Genomic DNA, 25,393 nt, shown 5'->3' with positions numbered 1-25,393 from the left:
TATTGGCTTTATCATATATCTACTCATCTATCCATCCCTGGACTAGAAGTTTTTAAGCAGGAAAACGTTTTTATTTACTCTCTTATGTGTATTTTATATAGCAACCTTAAGAAAAAATTTTTTGAAAGTTCAATGCTTATAAGCTGTAATTTTCTGAATGAGTTTTATATTAAAGAAAAATATTCCACATGCATAATATAAACACATGAATGGAAAGATGAACACCAGATTCAGGAGAGTAGTTACGTGCATAGAGGAAGGGGAAAGTGCTCATAGAGAAGTTCACAGGGGGCTTCAACTGTAATGTTTTAAAATCTGAAGAGTAAAATGTTAGAACGTGATCCTGCTGTCTACTGAGTATCTGGCTGTGTGTTATCCTCTCTGTTCTTTGCTGTATGTTTGAAATATTTCACAATTAAACATTAAGAGAAAGAGTTGCTACCTAGTCTTCTTTTCCCCTGGCAAAGTATTTTTCATTTCACTTAAGATCCATTGTCCAGTTGGCCTTCCAGCTGAGGTGGATTGAATAGAATCGAGCAATACCATATCTCTTCTCAGTTAGTTGATGTACTAGCTGAAGAATGATACAGAGTACCCCCTTTCTACTGAGAATTGAGGAGTATAACTTTTGCATCCTCCTTGATTTTTGCCTAACCGAGGCAGGGAAAAGAAAAAAAAGACCAAAAACTTCCTGTATTATATTTAAATTCCTTGAAGATATTTGAAGGTTGTTGAAAAGTACAAAATTGTGTATAACTGTGTAGTTTTGCATGTTCACCTGATTTCAGAGAAGAAAGACATGGAAAGTGAAATATGGCCAGGGAAGCTGATACATGAAAGCTTGGAGAGATAATGATGCTGCTCAGCCAGGGCCTGGAAACTTGATCAGTCTAAACAAACTGCATAGTACTAAATTGCTTGTGAAAGGGCTGAATCAATCCTGCTGCGATTTGAACTTTTGGCTCCTGAAAGTCTAGAGCAGGCTTGAAAATAAAAATAAAACCCTTACATACTGGATTGTGTTCCAGGCCCTCTGCTGTATTCTCTGTATGAAGGAGGCATCTACCCACAGAGCAAGAGGCAGCAGAAAGATGAGGCAATGAAAAGGAGTCCTAGGGATTTCTCCCCGTATCAGGAGCTCCCAGGGAGAGAGACCCTCTGTCATTAACATATTGATTCCTTCAGGGAATATTTATCTAGAGCCCTAATAAGCAGAATATAGTGGGGTGTGGGGTAAAGGATCAACCAACCAGAATATATTTAATGCTTATGACTTGCCCAGCACTGTGCTAGGCTCTATGAAGTCCACAAAAGAGAGTTACTGTACGTGATTTGCTTCAGCAGAGAGATAAATTATGTGGCATATGTGACATAAAACAGAGAATAAGACCTTGAATAACAATACAGATTATAATGCTAAAGGAGGGACTTCCCTGGTGACACAGTGGTTAAGAATCCGCCTGCCAATGCAGGGGACACGGGTTCGAGCCCTGGTCCAGGAAGATCCCACATGCCGCGGATCAACTAAGCCCGTGCGCCACAACTACTGAGCCTGCACTGTAGAGCCTGCGAGCCACAACTACTGAAGACCACATGCGTAGAGCCCGTGCTCCACAGCAAGAGAAGCCACCACAATGAGAAGCCCACGCACCGCAACGAACAGTAGCCCCTAATCACCGCAACCGGAGAAAGCCCACACGCAGCAACGAAGACCCAACGCAGCCAAAAATAAATAAATAAATAAATTTATTATTATTTTTTTAAATAAATAAATTCTAAAGGCGTTAGAAAAGAGTCATAGCATACTATAAACCAGGAATTGATCATTGGACTTAATCAGAAGGCCTCAGTTCAAATCCTGTCTCTAACACTTGCTATGTAAACTGGGGCAGGTCCCTTAATTTTTGAGCCTCAACTTCCACACCAATAAAATGAAGCTGATAATCCCAGCTAGCTCTATTTACCTATACAGAGGATTTCAGTAAGAATCAAGTGAGGATGTATGTGAAAACACTGTAGAGTTTTTAATTAATGAAAGAGCTGAGAATTGAACCAGGCCTTGAAAATATGTTATACATGGATAACCTGTATAAAAATGGTCTCAGAGAAGGAATAATTTGAACAGAGAGGAGAGGGAGACTCAGATATAGGAGGACAGGATAGAAACCACCTAATTATGGCAAGGATTTGTTTTGGGAGAATGGGTAAAAAATAGTTACACTGATTGTGTTGGCGAAGAGATGGAGTTGAGAATAATATGCCATAATGGCTGGATTACAGTAGGATTTAAATTATGGAGGATCTGGGACTTCCCCGGTGGTGCAGTGGTTAAGAATCCACCTGCCAATGCAGGGGACACGGGTTCGAGCCCTGGTCCGGGAAGATCCCACATGCCGCGGAGCAACTAAGCCCGTGCGCCACAACTACTGAGCCCACATGCCACAACTGCTGAAGCCAGTGCGCCTAGAGCCCATGCTTCGCAACAAGAGAAGCCACAGCAATGAGAAGCCCGCGCACCGCAATGAAGAGTAGCCCCCACTCGCCACAGCTAGAGAAAGCCTGCACATGGTAACAAAGACCCAACGCAGACAAAAATAAATTAAAGGAATAAATAAATAAATAAATAAATTATGGAGGATCTGAAGGCCAGAAGAAGAGCTTGGACTTGATCTGAAAGGGAACAAGGAACTATTTGGGGGTTTTAAGTAGGGAATTATTATAAAAGGGTTTAACTCATTTTGATAATCAGTATCTAAAGTGCCTGGCCTTAAGGTGTTCAGGATTAGTCCAATTGTATTCAGTTAATCTGTCAATAGTATGTTGACAGATTGAATTGGACACATCTCAGCTTAGGTAAATGGATCTGAGACTGGATGAATTGGACACACCTTAGCCTAGAGTCTAGGCTTCTTATCACCTAGACATTAGTCTGGTTCATCTTTTCCTTAACTGTAGCAAGGAATGATAATACCTGCCCAGCTAGTAGGTTTATTTAAAACATCAAATGAGATGATGATCCCATGAGTATCCACAAATACATTAAATGCCTCCTTCATGTAAGATGCTGTGTAAAAAAAAACTAGGGAAACAAAAAAATGTTTAGATATAAGTGCTTTGAAAAATGTCTTGGGATGAATAGGAGTTTGAAATACAGAGTTCTGAGGGATCTGGTAGCAAGAGGATGGTATACAACAGCCAGAAGATCATCTTACTGCTATATTTAGCACTGGGTTAGGTCCCTATTATTGTCAGGACCTGCTAGCTATAGCTAGGATCAAGTAGAGGAAAAAACACCAGGTGCAGGAAGGTAGGTATTTAAGGTCCGCAGGAGTTCTTCCTGTTGGCAGTAGACCTTTTCAGACTTAACGTGTTCGGTAGTGAACCTACATAATCATGCAGACAATGTAGAAGACTGATTAACAAAACAGGTTCTGGAGCCAGAATAACTGGCTGAGTTTGAAATACTACTGTATTACCTCAGGCAAATCATTTAACCTCTCTGAGCCTTGTAAAGATAATAATAGAATCATAGGGTTGTTTGTGAGAATTGAGATACTGCATGTAAACTCTTAATAGAGGATCTGGTACACAGTGAGTGTCAGCTCAATAAATATCAGTTATTGTTTTTACTTTCAAGACCTTCTCAGCTCCTCTAGATTCCGTATTATGTTACTCCCAAATTTATTTCCCATTTTTCTGTCTCTGTCTCACCCCATTTCAGGACATTGATAGTATTAGGCCACATTTGGCTCATTCACCTATAATGTCTTCTACATCATTAGCATCAAACAAGATCTTAAAACATCTTCTGAAATAAAAATTCTCTTCAAAATAGTTTTTGTACTATATTTTTTACAGTCTAAGTAATTCTTTTAAATTAATTGTCTATAATATAGTTCTTCATATTTTTCTTTATAATTTAGTATATTTCTCTAGTTTCCTTAAGCATGTTTTACTTTTCTAATATTATACACATATACGTACGCATATGTACATATATATACATATATTGATATATATATATATTTTTTTTTAATGCAGTATGTAAAAGATGTGTAGAAGAGAATCTTGGGCCCTGAGTTAATTTAATAGATCACAGTGTGGGAGGAGACACAAAGATTCCAGTGGAAAACAAAAAACTAAACCCTTTAGGAAGGCAATTTGATAATGTCTGCCGATTCCTAAGATGTTTAAAATATTTTAACTAACTGCCAATTCCACCTCTAGGTATCCATCCAACAAATATATTCACATGAATGCCCAAAGATTGTGTGAAAGCATGTTCATAGTGATACTGTATATAATAGTAAAGACTGGAAACAATTTAAATGTTCATCAGTAGAGGACTATTTAAATAAATTATATATAATTGTAAAATAGAATACCATGCACTCCTTTAAAAGAATGAGGTATATCTTTATAAACATGGAAAAGTGTCCAAGATATAGTGATAAGTGTGTGGGGAGCACAAAGCAGAATAATATGCATAATATAATTATGGCTTGTGTGCATGTGTGTTTCTTAAAGAGCAGCTACAATATATTAATGTTTGCTTATGCAAGGAAAATTTCTGGAAGTATTAACAGTCATCCCTGGGAGTAGGATGATGGGGATGAGAAGAGTGACTTTTACTTTATCCTTCTGAATACTAAAAAAAAAATGTTTTTGAGCATGTGTTTAAAAAATTTTTTTTAATGTTTAAAGAGATTGTGAGGATTAAATGGTTAAATGTTTTGTAAGGTGTGTTGGATGTGAAAAGTGATCTATAAATGCCTATTATTTTTACTAAACAATAGAGTGTGAGGCTTTTGTAACCTGAAGAAAGCAGCATTTCAGCATCTCTTCCTACTAGAGCATATGGTTAAGACTATGGGGGATGAGTGCCTTAGATCTGCCTCTCATCGAGTTGATAGGCAGATCTTTTCGGTATTCCCCATTGCTCTTATGGTGGAAAGTTCCATAGAAAGGATTGGAAGGGCTCAGTGACATTGTTTAATCCAGTGTTTAAAACTATTGTCAGATATTCTTTTAAATAAAACTATTAGCCTCATGGTGATTGCAAAACTTGATCGCTTTTAAGAGCCTTTGTTTACAGAGTTTAGTGTATTGTATTGAATGAAGAGTGCCTTTGACTAAGTGTAGCAAGATACCTCTAGGTACTGTCTGCGCAACAAGTTTGAAAATTAGGGGTATTATCTTGAGAGTTTTATCCTAGCATTTTACAGATTAACAGGAGACAGCCTGTTGTGCTACTCTAGGTAACAGGCTTTTTGCTTTGTAACTCTTTAAAGTGTTGGTTTTCTCCCTTTTGATCCTCAGGAGATTAATTTACTATTTATTTCTCTAGATCAAGCCCCTTAGAGAAAACATAAAAATACAAATAGGTCTTCAGATTGGTATAATCATTCTTTCTTATGACCAGGTATTTTAAAAATAAAGTTATATAAGTTAATACTATTATTTCAAAGCTTAAAAAAAAAGAAAGCAAAATCCCAGTAAGCACTGCAGATCTCATATTACTACAAGATGGCAATATATAATTAACTGCCTGGTAAACAATAATAGTAAAGACTTCCTGAATGAAATGGTGGTATATAGGGGAAGTTTATTTGTATTTTAATTTTCATTCATTGATTAACTTCTCATCCCAAATACAAACAAATACAATGCTTTCTGTTATTGGAAGCTGATTGGCCAATTTATGGACGGTAATAATACAAAAATTTAGTGCTGTCCTGTTTACAAACACTTGTGTCTGTGTATCTTAGTAAACCTGGGAGGTAAACATTACCATCCCACTTTAAGATTAAAAGAACCAGGGCTGGAACAGTAAGTTCTGCCTGTGGACAAAGTAGCTAGAGTCTAGAACTTTCTGATATCAGATTCATTGCCATTTTAATGTTGCCCACTTTAGCTGTTTTTCAGGTTGGTGGAAAAGAGCATAGAGGATTATCTCTAGTCCAACATTTTCATTTTCTCAGTGAATAAACTAAAATGCACAGTGGGCTTTACCTGAAGGTTGCCAGACTGACTTCAGAGTCCCCTTGCTCCCCCCACACACGCACACACACGCTTTCTGAACAACCTAAAGAAAAGCACATGGGTCTTTTACCTCAGAGAAACACTCAAAGGATAAGATACATGGAAGAGTTAGAAAAGCAGAAACATTTTAATAAAAATGTAAAAATGTATTATAGTCCTGCACTCTGATCTAAGATTCTTCATTGAACGCTCCAACTCTCTGATTTTATTCCTGAAGGGCAATCTCCTCAACCTTTCCCTTAGCTCTCTTAAGCTTACAGAGCCATTAAGGCCAAAAAGTAGATTTTTGTGCCAGGCACTCTTTTCAGTGCTTTATATGTGTTAATTTAATTAATCCTCCCAATAACTTCATAAATTAGGTACTAATATTGAGCCCTAGGTTAAGTAGCTATTTAAAGTTCATAGCTAATGGTGGCACTAGGAGTCAAACTCAGCCGATTAATTCCAAGGCCAGAGTTTGTTGGGTTTTTTTTATAAACTTTAAAAAAAATTATTTTTAAAGTTCTTTTTTTAATAAATTTATTTATTTATATTTATTTTTGGCTGTGTTGGCTCTTTGTTGCTGCGTGCAGGCTTTCTGTAGCTCCAGTGAGCAGGGGCTACTCTTCTTTGAGGTGCGCAGGCTTCTCACTGTGGTGGCTTCTCTTGTTGCGGAGTATGGGCTCTATAGGCGCACGGGCTTCAGTAGTCGTGGCTCATGGGCTCTAGAGCCTGCGCAGGTTCAGTAGTTGTGGCGCTTGGGCTTAGTTGCTCCACAACATGTGGGATCTTCCCAGACCAGAGATCGAATCCGTGTCCCCTGCATTGGCAGGCGGATTCTTAACCACTGTGCCACCAGGGAAGTCCAGCCAGAGTTTTTAACTGTTGGGCTGTACTGCTTTGAACTAAATGACTGCATTAAGTGGATTAAATCCATTTTTCAGGATCTCCAGATTGGATGAAATTTCTTTCCTAAGGTTCCCGACTCTCCCAAAAACAGATCTTGGGATATTTCCTTAGGGTTTTATTATCCCATTTTACAGATGAAGTTAAGTGACTTGGCCAAAATCTTAGATTATTAAATGACTGTGTTAGAACTAAATTTAGGTCCTCTGGTTTCTAGCCCGCAGTTTTTGATACTATAACATTGTCACCTTTTAGCTCCTTAGCTATTGTCGGTTCAAGTGATCCACCCATGTTGAAATTTTGTTACAGCAACAAAAGCATGTTCACATCCTTCACATTTCACCTTTGGACCTGTCCTGGAGTACAGTTAGGTCAGTATGCAAGTCTCTGGTTTTATACAGTTTTACAGTGTTTATACCTTATGGAGGGACACATGGAAACATAGTAATGGAAGTATCTTATAGATACAAGAGACATCTATTACTTTAAAATTTTTTTAATGCTATTAATATATGACTCTACAAAAAATTTAATTTGGTCATAGCTAATGCTGTCAAGAGCCAAATTAACATTTTAGAATATTCATATTTCTGACCCTTGAAATAGTCAGCAAATGACATGACAAAATTCATTTCAAATCTACTGAATTCAAGCAACAGTATAAAGAAATGCAGCGATTTTTCTTCAGGGCCTTTGTGCAGATTTTTTTTTTAGAGACAGCCCCTTCTGACTTCATGTGGAGTAGAAAACTAGCTTAGTTTATTTCATGCTGCTCAGTTTAATTTGGAATCATTTTTGAATTCCTAGATGCTTGGGTACAGAGAACTTGCTCCCTAGAGCCTTGTTTCCTGACACTGGAGAGTAAAGGATTAAATTGAGCTGAAACTAAATTGATTGACATTTTGACACTCTGCAGATTGTGAAAAGAAACGGAATTTGTTTAACTTTTTGAAACAGTAGTAGAAAGAACTATTTCCTTAAAGGTACCTCAGTCTGCAGAGATGATTTTTTTTTTTTTTCCTTAAAAACCAAGAGGCATGTTCTAGCACTTTCCCAATTTTCTATATTACAGTTCAAAATGAGAATTTAACTTTGAAAAGCTTTTGAAAAGGCCTCGATGGGGGTGTTAAAATAGTCTCCTTCTTTTGTTGAATGGGCACTGACAGAAGTCTTTTGAGGAGAAACAAAGGACTATGCACTTATGGGGTGTCACTATAGGAACCTATTTATAAAAGACAAGTATACATATTTATGAAATCTTTATCTCTATCGTTTTTAAATGCCAGAGATATTAAGTGTTGCATTGAGTAAGATACATTTCCTGCTGAGTTCTTTTTCCGGCAGATACAAATGATTACCATGACATCATCTTTTCCTAAACGGCGTCATTTATGTGTTGACTTCAATAAAATCCTATCACTGCTGTGTCATGAAAGGAACTGGACTCACCTTAACAGTGCTGTTCCAAACAGCCTGCTATGGTTTTTTTGTTTTTTGTTTTTTGTTTTAAATCACTGCAGGAGGCTGTAATAAATTACAGCCTGGAAGAAGTTTCAAACTGGCAAGTTTGCCAGATATTTAAAGCAATTTATTTTGGGGTGTATCAGCAGATTTTTTCTTACACTGCCATTTGGGTGCCTGCTGACATAGCCTGAATAAATCTTTCAAAATTTTTCCTTCCTAGAGATGGATGAAGATGATGATGCACTGGACTCCGAAGTCCAAACCTTTCATTAACTCTTCACTTGCCAACTAGTTCCTTCCTAATTTAGATATCTATTTCTGGCATGAGTTTGCAATATTTCCAGTCCCTCAGTGCCTTGGCAACAACTTTGTTTTATGGAAGGATCAACTAACAAAAGAGGGACTCTGGTTGTAGACACAGAATTTACAGTTTAGATTATTTCATTACTAGTATTTTGAAAATTGCCAAACTTCCCAGTAGGAAAAGAAGTCTGAAATTTTATATAAAACAAAGACTTATTTATTTTTGATTCTAGCATATGCTGAGTAGTAAAGTGAGGTCTTCCTAATTATAGTCTCTTTTATAATTCTAATTTCTCTTATAATTTTTTCTCATGATCTCTTATGATAGTGAAGTCGCTTTTTTTAAAATTATTAATTTTTGGCTCTGGAATTCCTAAAGCAACTTATATCGATGTATATTTTAGTCAAGTATTCATAAAAGCTAAAAATACTGATGCCCAAAAATACTTGTTCTGATGAGACAGTAAGGACAAGAGATAAGGGAGCTAACTTTTTTTTTAAATTTATTTATTTATTTTTGGCTGCATTGGGTCTTCGTTGCTGCGCACGGGCTTTCTCTAGTTGCGGAGAGCGGGGGCTATTCTTCGTTGCGGTGCGCGGGCTTCTCATTACGGGGGCTTCTCTTGTGGAGCACAGGCCCTAGGCACGTGGGCTTCAGTAGTTGTAGCACGTAGGCTCAGTAGTTGTGGCTTGCGGGCTCTAGAGCGCAGGTTCAGTAGTTGGGGCGCACGGACTTAGTTGCTCCGCGGCATGTGCGATCTTTCCGGACCAGGGCTCGAACCCGTGTCCCCTGCATTGGCAGGCGGATTCTTAACCACTGCACCACCAGGGAAGCCCAGGAAGCTAACTTCTACTGAGTGCCTGCAGGGGACCAGTCCCTTTTGTAAGCCACTACACATAGCATAGTGTGTAGGTGAGAGAGAAAAGAGATTCTCTTTTTACAGAGCTGGTCCCTGTTCAGGTGAAAGGCACTGCTCAGCGAGTTGTTAAGGAAAATCATAAAGCGTCAGGGAATAGGGTTTGGTGGGGAAAGCCCTAGATCAGGAGTTATAAAACGGGAGTTCCTATCTAAGTTCCTATCTAAGTCACTTACAAATAAGATCATCTGGCTAGACCCTCAGTGTTTCCACACCGGTACAGTGAGGATATAATCTCTAGCCCGTCTTCCTCTCTAGATCATGTGGCACAGTAGTTCTCAACCAGGCTGCGCAATGGGATTACCAGGGGAGCTTTGAAAAATACTGACTTCTAGATCCCAACCTGAAGAGATTCTGATTTGATTTGTCTAGGGTGCAACCGGGCATTGGGATTTTTTTTAAATCTCCACAGGTGGATTCATATGTGCAGTTAAGGCTGGGAATCCTTGGTTTGGAGGATGGTTAGTAAATTTATTTACAAGCATTAGCAGATGTTATCGACAGTGTAGATAGACTTTTTTCCCCACCACAACTTCAACTATAAAAAAAAAAAATCCAGTTTATCTCAGCATTTTCCTAGCCCGTAGCACATAGGAAGCCGTTGATAAACATTTATTGCATTTGCGAGTGTACAGCCTTTTAAAGTTTTAAGGTCATTTGAAAAATGGGGTTTGTTTGAGGTTCATGCATAAAGCCGATTAAGAGGCAGGACCTTTCTGTTGAAACATTCCAATGAAATGCGAGCCTTTCTGGCCTACCCCCCGGCTCCCTTCACTCCTTCACCCAAGCCGAGGTGGCTTGGGGCCGACCCTTGTTCCCCAGGCTCCGACGCCGACAGCGGATCCGGCGGGTGCTAAGAGCTCCGGGGCGGGGCGCCCGCGGGGCCGACCCTCTCTGGTCTCAGGACCCTCCCCTCGGCGCGCTCAGCCCCGCCCCGCCCCGCCCCGGACGCGAGTTGGGGCGGGCTGCTGGAGGCGCCCGGCCGCCGGGACTCCACAGCCGAGCCCCAGGGCTACGGCAGTTGCTTCCGCGCGACCCGGCGGGCCCACTTCTGCCGCCGGGAGTCCGCGCTGTCCGTGCCTCCAGTCCGGCGGAGCCCAAAGCGAGCGCCTCGTGCCGGAGCCGGGCGGGGGCCGGGATGCGGAGCTGTGCGCCTTGAGCCGGCCCCATGACCCTGAGCACGTTGGCCCGCGAGAGGAAGGCGCCCCCCGCCTGCACCTGGAGCCTCAGTGGCCCCGACATGATCCCCTACTTCTCTGCCAACGCGGTCATCTCGCAGAACGCCATCAACCAGCTGTGAGTGCGCCGCGCGCCCTCCCACCCTCTGTGAACGCTCGGAAAGTTTGCTTTTCAGCAGCCGCTTTCCCCCGGCAGTTGGGAGCAAGCAAGGGCGAAATCGCATCCTGCTTGCTTGCAGGTCTCGGGGCGTGTGGGGGCATAGTGGGGTGGAGGGGAAGGGTAATTCTTGGAGGGAGAAAGTGTCCTGGGGGTGGGGAGGCGGACAGAAGAATCCTTTGGGAGAATTTCTGGTAAACTTTGAGAGAATCTCAAAGTGAGGTCGCCCCAGGGAAATTGTCTGTGATGACTGAGTGACAGCCGTATGGCTTTCGGGAGACTTGGGCTGAAGGGCGGTCAGTAGCTCTGAACCGCCGGCCGGAAAAGCTAGCACTCCCTTGCGGGTCCTGCTGGTGCTCAAGCTACCGTGTTTGTTGTTTTGTTTTCTTGTTTCATATAAGTTTGCTTGTGACCATAGGTTTCTGTTACAAGCCGTGCACACGAAGAAAGGCAGTTCATTCTTAACACCCGCTGGCTGTAGTCTGAAATTATTTCATAAAACTGGATTTTAGTAGTTTGGCTCTTTTTCTTTTTGTCTCCGCCTGTAGTAGTACGTGCTAACAACCCAAGCCTGTATGCACACCTTCAATCGCCAAAGTGCAAGATTCATTTGCATCTTTGAATCTTAACTGTTTTCAAAGTCTCTAGAGTTGTTCCTCCCTTCCATTGTGGTTTAGCTATTTCTGAGAACTGTGTGCTCAAGCTTGTGGTTAATCTTATCTCACAGTTAGGGCGAAGTAGAGGAACTCTCATCTCACAGTTAAAAAGGGCGAAGTAGAGGAACTCCCATCTATTCAAGTTGCATCCTTAAACTAGTTGAGTGATTTAGGGTTACTTTTAGATAGCAGCAGTTTGGTCTTTGTAGTGTATTAGCACTCATTCGGAGTAGCTTCAAGGAGAGTCATCTACTGAGGTTTTCCCAGACTCCTGGCACTTGAGCAACTTCTCTCTCTTTCCCTCCCTGGTCAACCCTAAAGAACTTTTTAGTTTCATGTCCAACAATAGAAACTTTCCATTATCCCTTATTAAAGGTCCCAAGAATAGCATGTAAAGTGATTTATAGATAATCTTAAAGCTAATTTATTATTTTAACTAACTGTTTTGCTCTCTTACCAAATCAAATTTGCATTTCAAGTTTTTTCCTTTGTGTTGATTCATGGTGGCGCACCGAAAAAACAATATCCCCCCGCAGTATCGTGGTTTTACTGTTCTGTATTATAAACTCTAAAGAATTAAATCAACTGTTTACTTGTATTTTCCCTTTTTTTTTTAAAAAAAAAGGACAATTGGAGTGAATAATCTGAAAGTGGATAACCAATCTCAAAATAAGTGTTAACAATACTTTTAAAAAGGTAATGGAAGCAACCCACATGTCCATTACCTTAAAAAGGAAGGAAATTCTGATATATGCTACAACATGGATGAACTTTGAAAACATCATGCTAAGTGAAATAAGCCAGTGACAAAGTACAAATATTGTTATAATTCCACTTATGTGAGGGACCTTAGAGTAGTCTGGTTGCTAGGGGTTGGAGGAGGGGAATGAGATGTTTGTGTTTAATAGGTACAGAATTTCATTTGAGGATGAAGAAAAGTTATGGGGATGGATGGTGGTGATGGTTGCACAACAATGTGAATGTATTTATTGGCACTGAACTGTACACTTAAAAATGGTTAAATGGCAAATTTTATATATATTTAATTACAGTTTAAGAAAAAGGTTAAACAAAACTTAAAAGGCAGAGCTTCTAAGCTTTGTGGGGGAAAGGAGTTTTGAATCTTGCTTCCTAGTATGGTCAAGCAAGTACAGATTTCTTTTCCTACTAATTAGTGACTTTGGGTAAGTCATTTGAGTTCAATTTCTTAAACTGTAAAATGAGGATATGGTGGTTCCTACCCCAGAGGATCGTAAACGATTATATGTGTGGTAACAATTTACCAACTGTAAACCCCTGCCCAGGAAAATGGGTTAATTGAAATTAAACAAAAACTAATAGCTGCCATTTATTGACCACTGGCCACTGTGCTAAGTTTAATGTGTATTATTATCTCATTTAATCATCACAGCCACCCTATGAACTAATTTATTCTGTTTACAGATAATGTAGCTAAGGCTTAGAGAAGTTAAGTAATTACTCAAGACCATATAGCTCGTAAATGACAAAACTGTCCTTAGAATCCAGATGTTTCCTAGGCCAGTGCTCTTAACCACTAGAAAAATGATCTTCTGTCTTAGTAGTTGCAAGGTCACTTTTGAGACTCCCGTCTTAGGAGTTATCTTTATGTGCTGACATCTTCAACTTAGTAGTGAAAACATTTGCTACACGAAGAGTTTTGCTGCTAAGGTAGACAGTCTTTTAAAGAATTTGCAGAATATTTCTCTTTTCCTTTTTGTCTCTCTTTTACCACTTTTTTTTTTCTTAAGAGAGTTTTGCTAATATTCACTTCTTCTAAAGTGTATTTATTAGTATTGCTTTAGCCATTATTTTTATTTTACATTTATAGTGTTGCCCAGTTCATCATCATTTAAAAATCTTTAGGGGCTTCCCTAGTGGCACAGTGGTTAAGAATCCGCCTGCCAATGCAGGGGACACGGGTTCAAGCCCTGGTCTGGGAAGGTCCCACATGCCGCAGAGCAACTAAGCCCGTGCGCCACAACTACTGAGCCTGCGCTGTAGAGCCCGCGAGCCACAACTACTGAAGCCCGTGCCCCTAGAGCCCGTGCTCCGTGACAAGAGAAGCCACCGCAGTGAGAAGCCTGTGCACCCCAGCGAAGAGTAGCCCCCGCTCGCCACAACTAGAGAAAGCCCGCGCACAGCAGCAAAGACCCAACACAGCCAAAAAAAATCTTTAAAGATCATTCTGAATAAAACCCTAAATTTTGTTAACTTACACACATTTTTGGCACCTAATGCAGAAGTTCTTAATTTGGGGTCTATGGTTACTGAAGCCATGAATTGGCCTTAGAAGCTTAATGAACTCCTTGAGATCATATGAAAATGTTGGGTAAATATATTTTTAAAAATCATATTCTCAAAGTAATGTGATCTTATAAAAGGTTAAGAATCTCCTTCCTGGGACTTCACTGGTGGTCCAGTGGTTGAGACTCCATGCTCCCAATGGAGGGGGCCCAGGTTCCATCCCTGGTCAGAGAGCTAGATCCTGCATGCCCCAACTAAAAGATCCCGCATGCCGCAACTAAGACCCGGCACAGCCAAATAAACAAATAAATAAATATTTTTAAAAAAAATCTCCTTCCTAAAGGGAAGTATTGTTTCTAAGGCCTGATACAGTAAAAAATTAACTGGTGTGAGCATTTCCCTGTGGTGCCAGATATGTAAATAGCAGTGATGAATGGGAGCAACTAAGATTAAGATTTAAGGTCCTTAAGTGAAGACTGAATTTTAAGCGTATGTTTGGGGGAAGGGGTACCTTGACACCTGAGTACTCTTAGCCCAGTGGTTCTCTTGTCATTGCTGAGGACCCACTCATAAGAGCTTTTTTTTCTTTTCTCATTTGCTGCCTCAGATTTGCTCTGGGTTTAGAAACCAAGTAAACCATGTAACAAATCCCATGAGAACTGTGTCAGAGTAAAAAGACCACAGTGAGATCTTAGGGGCTTCCCTATGGAGAAAGTTAATGACCTTTAGAGTAGGGCCTTTGGATACCTATTTTGGTGATTTCACAGGCTCTTTCGAATTTCTTGACTTTTAACTGTGTGTATATACATATAGGTGAAATTAGAGAATAGCTTGGGTATTCCTGTATTTTATTGGGAATTATATCATCATTATTAGATTAAGGTCTCCCCTTACCATTGTGTAAAACTCACCAAATATAGTGTTATTTCTTATGTATTCAGAGAAGAACATTAAGAAGTGATTGAATTAACTCCAGAAACAAAGAATAGTTACTGTCATAAGTGTTAATCCTCCTAGAAAAATATATGTGCGCAACCCAAGCATCATCTGATCAAACTTCAAGAGTCTTGGATCAGACTGCTCAAATGATCATGAAAAGTTCCATACCCTTTAAGAATCTACACATGCTTTTAAATAAAACAAAAATCTGAACTTCTGAAAATATGGGAGCCTATGTTATTTTTTTTAAACCTATGTTATTTTTAGAGAGCCAGCCTTCAATCTCTGAGAAGTGAAGTTGCTAAGCAAGGGGCCAAGGCTTTTCTAATGTTATTGTTATATGCCAAACAAATAGCTTATCGACAAATAGGTGACTATTTTTGTGTCCTGAAAAGTTCAGGGGAGGATCAAGAATTAGTAGATAAAATGCTGGCAAAGGCTATCATTAAAGCAGTGTTCCCATTATGAAAACCGCTGATCAAAAGTCTTGGAACTTAAAAAAAAAAAAAAAAGTCTTGGAACTTAGAAGCTTGAGACATTGCTTGATTTGTTAATGAGGTTACCTTGAGCTTTTTATCCTTGACCCAAAATACTTGTATTTATTTACTTAGTTACATATATGAGTTTGACTTCCTAGCTTCACATCAGTGCTTTCTGAAGCTCAAGCTCAGCAACAGAGGAGCATATTGAGATGATTATCCAAAATGTACCTTTTCATGAAATTGAAAGGTGCTTTATTTTTTGTTTATTAGTGGTAGTACGAATGCTCTTTCAGTTCTGCTGTATAGTTAGGCAAGTGATTTCACATGTGCTCATCTCTGAACTTAAGCTTGCGTCAGGATCACCTAGATGGCTTATTGAAACACAGACTGCTGCCTACACCCCCAGAGTTTCTGATTCTGTAGGTCTGGGGTGAGACTAGAGAATTTAAATTTCTAACAAGTTCCTAGAGGATGCTGATGACGCTGATCCAGGGACCACAGTTTGGAAACCACTACCTTAAAGTATTCCTGTGAGGCAGATTGGGCAAGTCATTATCCACATTTTGCAGAGTAAATAAACTAAAAAATCAAAATGGTGAAGTGATTGCCACAGGGATTACATGATTTGCTATTGGTAGAACTGAAAGTAGAACCAGCATTTCCTGTCTCCAAATCTAGAGCTCTTAACGATGCTGCACTCAAAGTCCTGATGCTTTGTATATATGTGGGAACATTTCTTTAGATAAAATTCTGGCAGTGGAATTTCTGCGTCTGATGGTATGTACCTGTTAAAATTTCGATACATGCTGCCAAAATGCTTTGCAATTTGCTTTGCCAATTTGTTCTTACCAGCTATAAGTAAGAGTATATCTTACTTATATACTTACATAGGTATCTTCACCAACCCTGGTAATATTAGTGATATTAGATAGCTGTTAATTTTTTACTGAGCTCTTACTGTGTGCCAGGCATTGTTTTGAGTACTGTGCATATTATCTCATTCTCTGTTCTTAACAGCTTTGATTTAGGTGTATCCTCACTTACACATGAGAGGCACAGAGATGTTAAGTAATTTGTCTAAGGTAATACAGCCAGGATGCAAACACAGACAGTCTCACTCCAGGACCCCTGCTCTTAAACACTCCTCTGTTTGCACTTCCCTTACTACTGAAGAACTTTAGGATCCTTTTGTATTTTTATTGGTCTTGCTCATTTTTCTTCTGTAATTTGCATGTTTGTACTTTAACCATTTTTCTATTGGTAGTTTTTTTCATTTTCATGTAGTACTCTGTATATTCTGAATATATTTAAAAAATACTTTGCCCAGCCTATTGCTTGTCTTTTAATTTTGCATCTTGTATAAAAGTTTTTAATTTTTTTTCTTTTTTTAATTTATTGGCTGTGTTGGATCTTCATTGCTGCGCACGGGCTTTCTCTAGTTGTGGTGAGCGGGGGCCTACTCTTCGTTGCCGTGCGCGGGCTTCCCATTGCGGTGGCTTCTCTTATTGTGGAGCATGGGCTCTAGGCATGAGGGCTTCAGTAGTTGTGGCTCGTGGGCTCTAGAGCGCAGGCTCAGTAGTTGTGGCACACGGGCTTAGTTGCTCCGCGGCATGTGGGAACTTCCCGGACCAGGGCTTGAACCTGTGTCCCCTGCATTGGCAGGCGGATTCTTAACCACTGTGCCACCAGGGAAGTCCCAAAAGTTTTTAATTTTTATGTAGTAAAATCTGTCAGTATTTTCTCTTAAGATTTCAGTTTTGCATCTGGCTTTTAAAAACCCCTTCCCACCCACTCCCAGGATTATAAATACTCTTTTGTATTTTTCTAGTATGTCTACACTTTAAAAATATTTCACTCTTTAAAACTGTAATTTATCTTCACAGACATACCTTGGAGATAATGCGGGTTCAGTTCCAGACTACCACAATAAAGTGAATGTGACAATAAAATGAGTTATACGAATTTTTTGCTTTCCCCATGCATATAAAAGTTATGTTTACACTGTAGTCTGTAAAGTGTGCAGTAGCATTATGTCTTAAAAAAACAATCTGCTTACCTTAATTTTAAAATGCTTTATTGCTAAAAAATGCTAACCCTCATCTGAGCCTTCAGCAAGTCTTGATCTTTTTGGTGGTGGAGGGTTTGAAATATTGCGAGAAATACCAAAGGTGACACAGAGACATGAAGTGAGCAAATGCTGTTGAAAAAATGGCACCAGTAGACTTGCTCTACTCAGGGTTGCCACAAACCTTAAAAAAACCTTAAAAAAAAATATGCAGTATCTGTGAAGCGCAATAAAGAGAAGCACAACAAAACAAGGTATGCCTGTATTTATTGTGTGAGGTCGAGCTTTAACTTTACCTTTTTTCCAAATGGACAGTCATTTATTCCAATACCATTTATTTAGCTCATTCTCACTTCACTGATTTGAAATGCTATTCGTATTATATATTAAGTCCTATTGACATGTTTTCTTTCATACGCCAATACCACATTTTTACTTAATGTAGATTTAGTGGACATTTTGATATCTTGTATCACAAGGCCTACCTCAGTGTATGTGTTTTTTAAATATCTTAGCTACTCTTGCTTATTTTCCAGGTAAGTCTCAGAAACAGATGGTCAATTTCTACTTTTAAAAACCCTATTGGGATTTTTTTTTAATTTTTTATTTATTTATTTATTTATTTATGGCTGTGTTGGGTCTTCGTTTCTATGTGAGGGCTTTCTCTAGTTGCGGCAAGTGGGGGCCACTCTTCATCGCGGTGCGCAGGCCTCTCACTATCGTGGCCTCTCCCGTTGCGGAGCACAGGCTCCAGACGCACAGGCTCAGCAATTGTGGCTCACGGGCTTAGTCGCTCCGCGGCATGTGGGATCTTCCCAGACCAGGGCTCGAACCCGTGTCCCCTGCATTGGCAGGCAGATTCTCAACCACTGCGCCACCAGGGAAGCCCCCTATTGGGATTTTGATTTAAATTGTACTGAACTAGGTTTAGGAAGAATTAACAGCTTTATAAAATGAGCCTACTCGATGAGGAATGCGGTATGTGTGTCTGTTTATCCACTGTTTTTAAAATGTCCTTCATTTAAATTTTACACTTTTCCTCATACAGTAGTTACACATTTCTTATTAGGTATATTCATGGGTGTTTTATAAAGTTTTTGTTGCTCTTGTGAATGAGCTCTTCTTTCCCATGATGTTTTCTAATTAGTCCCTGTAGGTGTGTAGTAAAACTGCTTTTTATAGTATTTGCTTTTGTATCAGACCACCTTGCTAAACTCTTGGTCCTAATATCTAATAGATATTTTAGTTGATTTTCTTGACTTCTCTGGGTGGATGATTATATCATCTGTAAGTGGGTTTTCTCTAAGTGTAACTCTTCATCGCTTTGCCTTAGGCTTTAGTGTAGTGTTAAAGAGGAGCCATGCTAGTGGTCTTATCTTGTTTTCCATTGTAAAAGGGATGCTTTTTATGTTTTCTAAATAGATGTATTGTGTGCTGTAGGTTCCAGCATAGATCACTTACCAAGTTGAAGATTTCCTACTATTCCTAATTTCAAATATTTTTAAATTAGATATAGTTATTGAATTTTATTACGTGTTTTTTGGACATCTGTTGGAAGAATAATATTTCCCCCCTTTCCTGGGAATGCAGTGACACGCTGAGTTGCAAAAGTTGAATTGTCCTTTCACGCTGTTTGCATTATTTAACATATTGCTGGAATTGTTTTACTAATATTTTAAGATTTTTTCATTCAAATATTTGTTGAATCTTTGGTGCTCTCTTTGTCCAGCTTACATATGATTTGTTGAATGATTTAGGTGTAGTCTTCCATCTTTTTCTAGCTCTAAAACAGTTCTTTAGCAGAAATACTGTACTTTAAAAGCCTAGAACCAAGAAGTCCTGCTCCAAATGTTATAATTTTATGAAATTGTTTTGCCTTTCAAATTCTTAAATTTCCTTGTTATATTGAATAAGTGTGTTTATCGTCCATGATACTTTTAAAATCTAGATTTGTCCTCTGCAGAAATGGATGAACATAATTATAATAATTGATAATTCAGTGATTGAAGCCGGGCATTCATTTATGATTTAAGAGCTTTTTTTCTCTCGTTGGTGGGTAAAGAGACTAATAATAATATTTTTAAAAGGCATGAGATGTCTCTTTGATTTTAAATCAGTACTGTTTTTGTGCTTGTTTCTGATCCTTGAATAGGTAATATAGCCTTAAAAGGTAGAATGTTATTTAAAAGGTGCTCAAATAAGTTTACATCAAGTGAATTAATCTTCTAGGTGTTATGGCCTTCAAATATGAAGGAGAAGTTAATTGTCAGAGTAAAAGGTACATTTGTGTTTTCATTAGCAGTGATAACTTTGTGTGGCTTTATCCGCACTTGTGCTGCTTTGAAGTCAGTAGAGCAGTAATTGGCTTGGAACAGAGAGGAAAAAAGCTCTCAAATTTGGCCTTACTGGAAACCAGTTAACTGAAGAGTAACTCTGCATAATGAAGATGAACAGGAATGGCGAGGTTGTGTTGCACTCAAGGCAAGATTTCTTTGATAAATCTGATTGAATTTTTTTTTCTAAATTACTGTTCTTCGGATTGTGTGCTCACCTGTAATCACTCCTGAAATTGGGCAATTTCTTTAGACTTACACTGAGAAACCACTGCCCAAAGCCAAATAATTAAGGATGTTGTCATTCTCTGGCTCCAAGAGCTGTTGGACCTTGGAGTAATGGAGGGGCTAAACTACAGATCCTCTTGCTCCCTCTCTTCTTGGGTTTCTCCAGTAAATGTGAATCTTCTTAATCACCGTGTGCAAAATTGCCTTGGGGCTAAAGAACAGTGGTGTAGATGCTATCACATAATGTTTCTGAATTTCTAAGGTGAAAGCAAAAAAATAATAATAATCAGTATCTTAACTACTTTCAGATAGAGTTAGAGTTAGCTTTGCATTGTTAGAATTATACAGGATGTTGCTTCCACTAACATAATTAGATTTAACTTGAAGAAATGTGCTAAAAACATCAAGGCCTTTTTAGGTGTTCCTGTGATTTGGAAAGGATGCAGCAGATGATTTGTAAATAGATTGCTAGTACTGCACACCAAAGGGCACATTTGGGCTCACTTCCTTTTTGCAGGTTGTGCAAATTGGGCAACTCTTGTTTTTTGCATTAATCTGTTTTTAGAGGGGTGTGACCCTTCTTTTAGTAACCTGAGGGATTTGGCATTAGTTATATGTCTGTTAAAGCCACAGAATCCAGAGGCTTGTATTCCTCTCAAATAAAGAGAAACTTCAGTGTTAGCCTGTACTAGAGTGGGTTTTTTTTAAATTGTAAGTTCAGTTTTCCAGATGTAGAAGACATAGAATTATTTGATTTTTTTTTTTTTTTTTTTTTTTTTGATGATGAGCTGAATGGTTCAAATTGTTGCTATGTTTTGGGGGGAATAATATCTGCCTCATTTCAGGGGACTGTGGAGATCAAATGAGATAGTTAATAAGAAAAAACAATAAAATTTTCAGTTAACGATTATGTTACTTTTGTCATTTGTACTTAATGTTTATTGACAAAGATTCATGTGGATATTCATGATCCGTAACAAGACATTTCAAGCCCTGAGAATTCTAATTGTGGACTTCATATCGCTTGTCTTCTGTGGTGTCTGTATTCTTAAAACTTCATGCCACAGATAGGCAGGCCTGTTTACAACCCAAGAAGCCTTCAGTACCTCAACAAAAGGCTGATCAGGTTTATGAGCTTAGTACCTCAACAAAAGGCTGATCAGGTTTATGAGCTTAGCATCTTATCTGTGCATCTCATCTCTGTTGTTCTTTGAATTTTGTGTAATAAAAGCCAGTTGATCTTCATAAGGAATAAATTGAATGAGAGTATTTATGATTTTTCTTCACTGATTTTAAATAAGTATCACTTATAACAGAGAGCTCTTAAGAGAGATGTCATTTCTTTGGGACTCTCCTCTGTCCCAGGTACCTTTAAATTACTGTGTTTCTCCTAAAATATACCCAATTCTCATGAACACCAAAAAATTTTAACTTCCTATTATTTTATCATCTTTATTTTGGGGGGGAAATTTAGTTTGAGAAGTTGGGACATCTATGGGAGAATGTGAATTCTCAGTGTAAATTTTTCTTCCTAGGAGGGGAATGAAATAGATTTAGACGATGTGTGAAGCTCAACTTTTTGGACGTCCCTTTAACCAGATTTGGTATAGATCATTCTATCAACCCCACACCTGTCACGCTCATTCCTCCCCAGTAAAATCTCACACTCAATTCTTAAAGTATCCCATTCATTAAATACTCTATTTAGAAATTCTTAAAAGGTGTCTTGGGTCACATATTCATTATCTTACTTGTCATTTGTTCTTGTGGCTGATAGTAATAGTCTGGTGTTTGGAATGACACAGACCTGAGTTCCAATCAGTTTCACCACCTGTAAGCTGTTTGACCTTCAGTATGTTCAACATATCATAAAACCACCATGAGCCTTGGTTTCCTTATCAATAAAATGGAACTTATAGTGTCTATTAATATTAATGTAGTTCATTTAAGTTAATTAAATGTAATATTTATAAAGTACTGCAAATAGTAAGCACTCAGTAAATGGTAGCTAATATTTTTGCCCTTTTGACATGAGCCAAAGTATAGGAGAAAGAATTAGAGTGGTACGCCAGCCTGGTGGTAAAAATTCCATCATATGCATAATTGTCATGGGAGTTACAAAGAAATACAAGACATGGTTCTTGCAGTCAGAATGCTCAGTCTGTTGAGAGATATAAGACAGATCAATAAAAGGATAAATAAGAACACAATTTAGCACATGCTAAGTGGCAGACGAATGGTGCAGTTGGTGCTTTAGGTATTCAGAGGACAAAAAGTTATTGTGAATGAGCCTTTATGGTAGGATTTGAGCTGGAATGCTGACCTTTATTTCTGGTCCTTTTAAATGTCTTGATCTGTATAAGCAGAGGTAAAGGGTACTTGAGTGGTGAGAGAAAAGGAAGACTAATATGGCAGATGTCATGGCCATATTACAGATAGTTTTCAGTGAATGACTGCTATTAATCATTTGTGGTAAGAAGGAGAATCCAGAAATACTTTTGTATAGACTGATAATGTTCTTTAGAAAATAGGTATGAGCATATTTGGGATATATCATGTGGGCAGAATTTTAATCGCGTTTTTATCGAGTACCCACTGACTACACAGCACAGTAACCAGCATTTGCAGGCTTTACATAGCTTATTTAGGAAGGCTGCCAATTTTACAAGGCTGTTGTTGAATTAGTACCAGTGGTTGGTAGCGCAGTGTGAAATCCCCATAGGCAGCATAAGAACAGAAATCATTAAACTATCTGCTAGTGGCTTTATGGTTAAAAGAAAGAAAGGAAGGAGGGAAGGAGGGAGGAAAGAAAGAAACATTCAAGTAATCCAAAGCAAAACCTCATTCCCTGCTTTCTCCAGGTGCATAGCTCTAGATATTGTTACATCAGCACCGTGTGGTAGGCAAGGTGGTTCCCATGGCACAGAGGGCTTGTAATATTTCCAGTAGAGTGAGCTGTAAGGGGAAGGGTGTGCTGATTTTGTTCTTAACGGCTTGGCTACCAGTTTAATGGCCTGGTTGTCAATTAATGGCTCATCTTATTTAGAGTTGTATAACCAATGTACAGCTCCTTAGTTTAAGTAGACATGGAAACCATCCTAGTGGACAGGGGGATCTTTTCCACATATGTAAGTAAGCCTATAATTATATATCAATAAAGACCAAGAACTATATAAATGCCCAAATGATAGCTTAACAATATTGATTCAAAGAAGAGTTACTGCAGCTACTAAAAATTTAGCAGATTGTGCCTTATTATACTCTCCTGCACTGAGAGAAATGCCAAACTGAGACTGTATTTATTTCCATTTAGTGATTCTAACTAAATGAATTTAAACCCAGTGTAATTTTTTTTCAGAGTTAAAGAAAAACTAAAGATTGTAGACTGGCTAGTTATCATCTCTCTAACTTAAAGATTGAAAGCCATTGTTGTTTTAATCATACTTTATTACTTACCTCCTTGGAAATATACTTGATTATATCCATTGAGAACCTACCTTAGTCCTGGCTATTCATGAGTTGGGGCCTGTTCACTTTTGTGTCTCGCCTGTGGTCAGTCTCAGTTATCTTGGTAGTCTGCCGCTATGCTCACACTGCTAGAATTCTTTCTTGCCATTTTACACACTTGGAGAAGTTCTCAGCAAGGCCATATGCCCCGTTTGTCAGAAAATGATAGTGTCGTAAGAATGTTAATTATGCTTTTTAAAGAAATGATAACATCTAGTCTCTTCCTCAACTAAAATCAAAATCAACCAATAAATATGGAATATCAGTGCTCCTCTTTATGGCAGTCTTACAAATCCATTTGAGGAAATTTTTCAAATGGAGAATCTCTTTTGCTTTAAAAAGCCTGTCTACCTTATACACAGTAAAGTTGATAATATCTCATTCTTTACCACCCACTCAGCTGAAAAGTGAACGTGTCCTGGGTGAGTGTTTTTTTTTTTTTTTTTTAATGGAACTGGTCTTACTGGTACTTAAAATCAACAAAGCAAAAAGTATTGGTTATTTTTTAATATTGCAGATAATGCGTGTTTATTATAGAAAAAACAGAAAACACTGAGGCATTCCTCCTCTCCCCCAAAAGCATTATCCTTATTTTTTTTTTTCTTTAAAAATAATGTATTAGTTTTGGATCACAAAATATAGGGAAGACACAAGGGCAATGCCTGTGACCCCTTGGGCCGTACTTCCCTTCCATAAACACCTTTTAAAACCCCAGACTCGTGCTTCCCAAGCATTCTGTCACATCCTAACAGCTGCAGAGTATAGTTAGTACCTGACCATGTGAGAAGCTTAGACTCCCCGTAGGCGACGTGAGTGGCCCTTCCAATTAGGTCTTCCAGCTCACTTTTGCCAGTATTGCAACAGCACGGGTTGTTCAAACTGTCCATGTCCTAAAACTCTCATGAATGAATAGGTCACAGGCAAATTCTGCCTGCACAGCCCTTACAACTGTCTACGCTTTTAAAAAAGCCTTTCTTAAACAGCAGTGGCTAAGGCCCCTTCGCTATACCCAGTGTTCTAAGTCCCAGGCTGCCTGTGGCACCTGGATGGCAGCCCCTGGGGGTCCCCCACATCCTAGGGTGGCGATGGAGGAAGGGCAGGCCAGGCCAAGCATGAAGAAGAAACGGTCAATTTTATTGGGCTCAGACTAAGAATCCATGGGTCTTGAGGACCTCTGTGAATCAGTCGATTTTCTTCTCTATGTTCTTTTCGGCCTGCTTCCGTAGCCTCATGAGCTGCTTCTTTTTGCGGTAGTGGATCTTGGCCTTCTCCTTTCTCTTCTCCTCCAGTGTAGCCGTTACTGCCTGGTACTTCCAGCCAACCTCATGAGCCAGGCGCCCTAGGTAGGCAAACTTCCGTGTAGGCTTCAGACGCACAACCTTGAGGGCGGCAGGAACCACCATCCGCTGTTTCTTGTCATAGGGTGGCGGGATCCCATCAAACACCTTGAGGCGGTCCAGAGCGGCCTGGCCTCGCTTGGTCTTGTGGGGCAGCATGCCTCACACTGTCCGCCAGAAGATGCGGCTGGGGGCTCGGAAGTGGTAGGGGCCACGGGAGGGGTTGGTGTTCATCCGCTTGCGGAGGAATGCCAGGTACTTCAACTTGTTTCTATAGAAATTGCCAGAGATGTTGATGCCCTCACAGCGCACAACCACCACCTTTCGACCCAGAAGCACCTGCTTAGCCACGATGGCCGCCAGGCGGCCGAGGAGATGGCCTCGGCCATCGAGAACCAGAACCTGTCCCTCCGCCATCTTCGGCAGCCGCCTGGGAAAGCTGTCCTTATTCTTATCTCCCAAATATGTTTACTGTTAGTACCATCCAGGCATTTCTATGTATGTGTATACTTTTATTTATTTATTTATTTATTTATTTTATGTATGTATATACTTTTAAAAATGGGATTGTCCTCTATCGTTTGCTTTGTACTCTGTTTTTCTTTTTTTTTTTTTCACTTAGCATATTGGGAACA

General features: G+C 39.2%; 1 protein-coding gene and 1 pseudogene across 10 annotated transcripts in view; one reads left to right on the top strand and one right to left on the bottom strand.

Moving 5' to 3' along the window:
* SSH2 (slingshot protein phosphatase 2) overlaps nt 1-25,393 on the top strand; it is a 242,145-nt gene that overhangs the window by 125,672 nt on the left and 91,080 nt on the right. Inside the window, exon 1 of one of the 9 annotated variants that reach the window (XM_082443404.1) lies at nt 7,255-10,907. The exons of the other annotated variants lie outside the window; for them this stretch is intronic. Within the exon in view, the coding sequence (XP_082299530.1) occupies nt 10,780-10,907 (128 nt within the window). The 5' untranslated portion in view covers nt 7,255-10,779. Of the gene's footprint in view, nt 1-7,254; nt 10,908-25,393 lie in introns of those variants that run through there. 9 annotated transcript variants of the gene reach the window in all.
* On the bottom strand, nt 24,535-25,216 carry LOC309651160 (large ribosomal subunit protein uL13 pseudogene; annotated as a pseudogene). The gene has a single exon. The product of its transcript is annotated as a large ribosomal subunit protein uL13 pseudogene (transcript).

This window comes from Balaenoptera physalus (assembly GCF_965194825.1).
Source record: "Balaenoptera physalus genome assembly, chromosome: 20".
NCBI lineage: Eukaryota > Metazoa > Chordata > Mammalia > Artiodactyla > Balaenopteridae > Balaenoptera > Balaenoptera physalus.
Note: the sequence above shows the minus strand (reverse complement) of the source record. Positions and strands in the feature narration are given on the sequence as shown.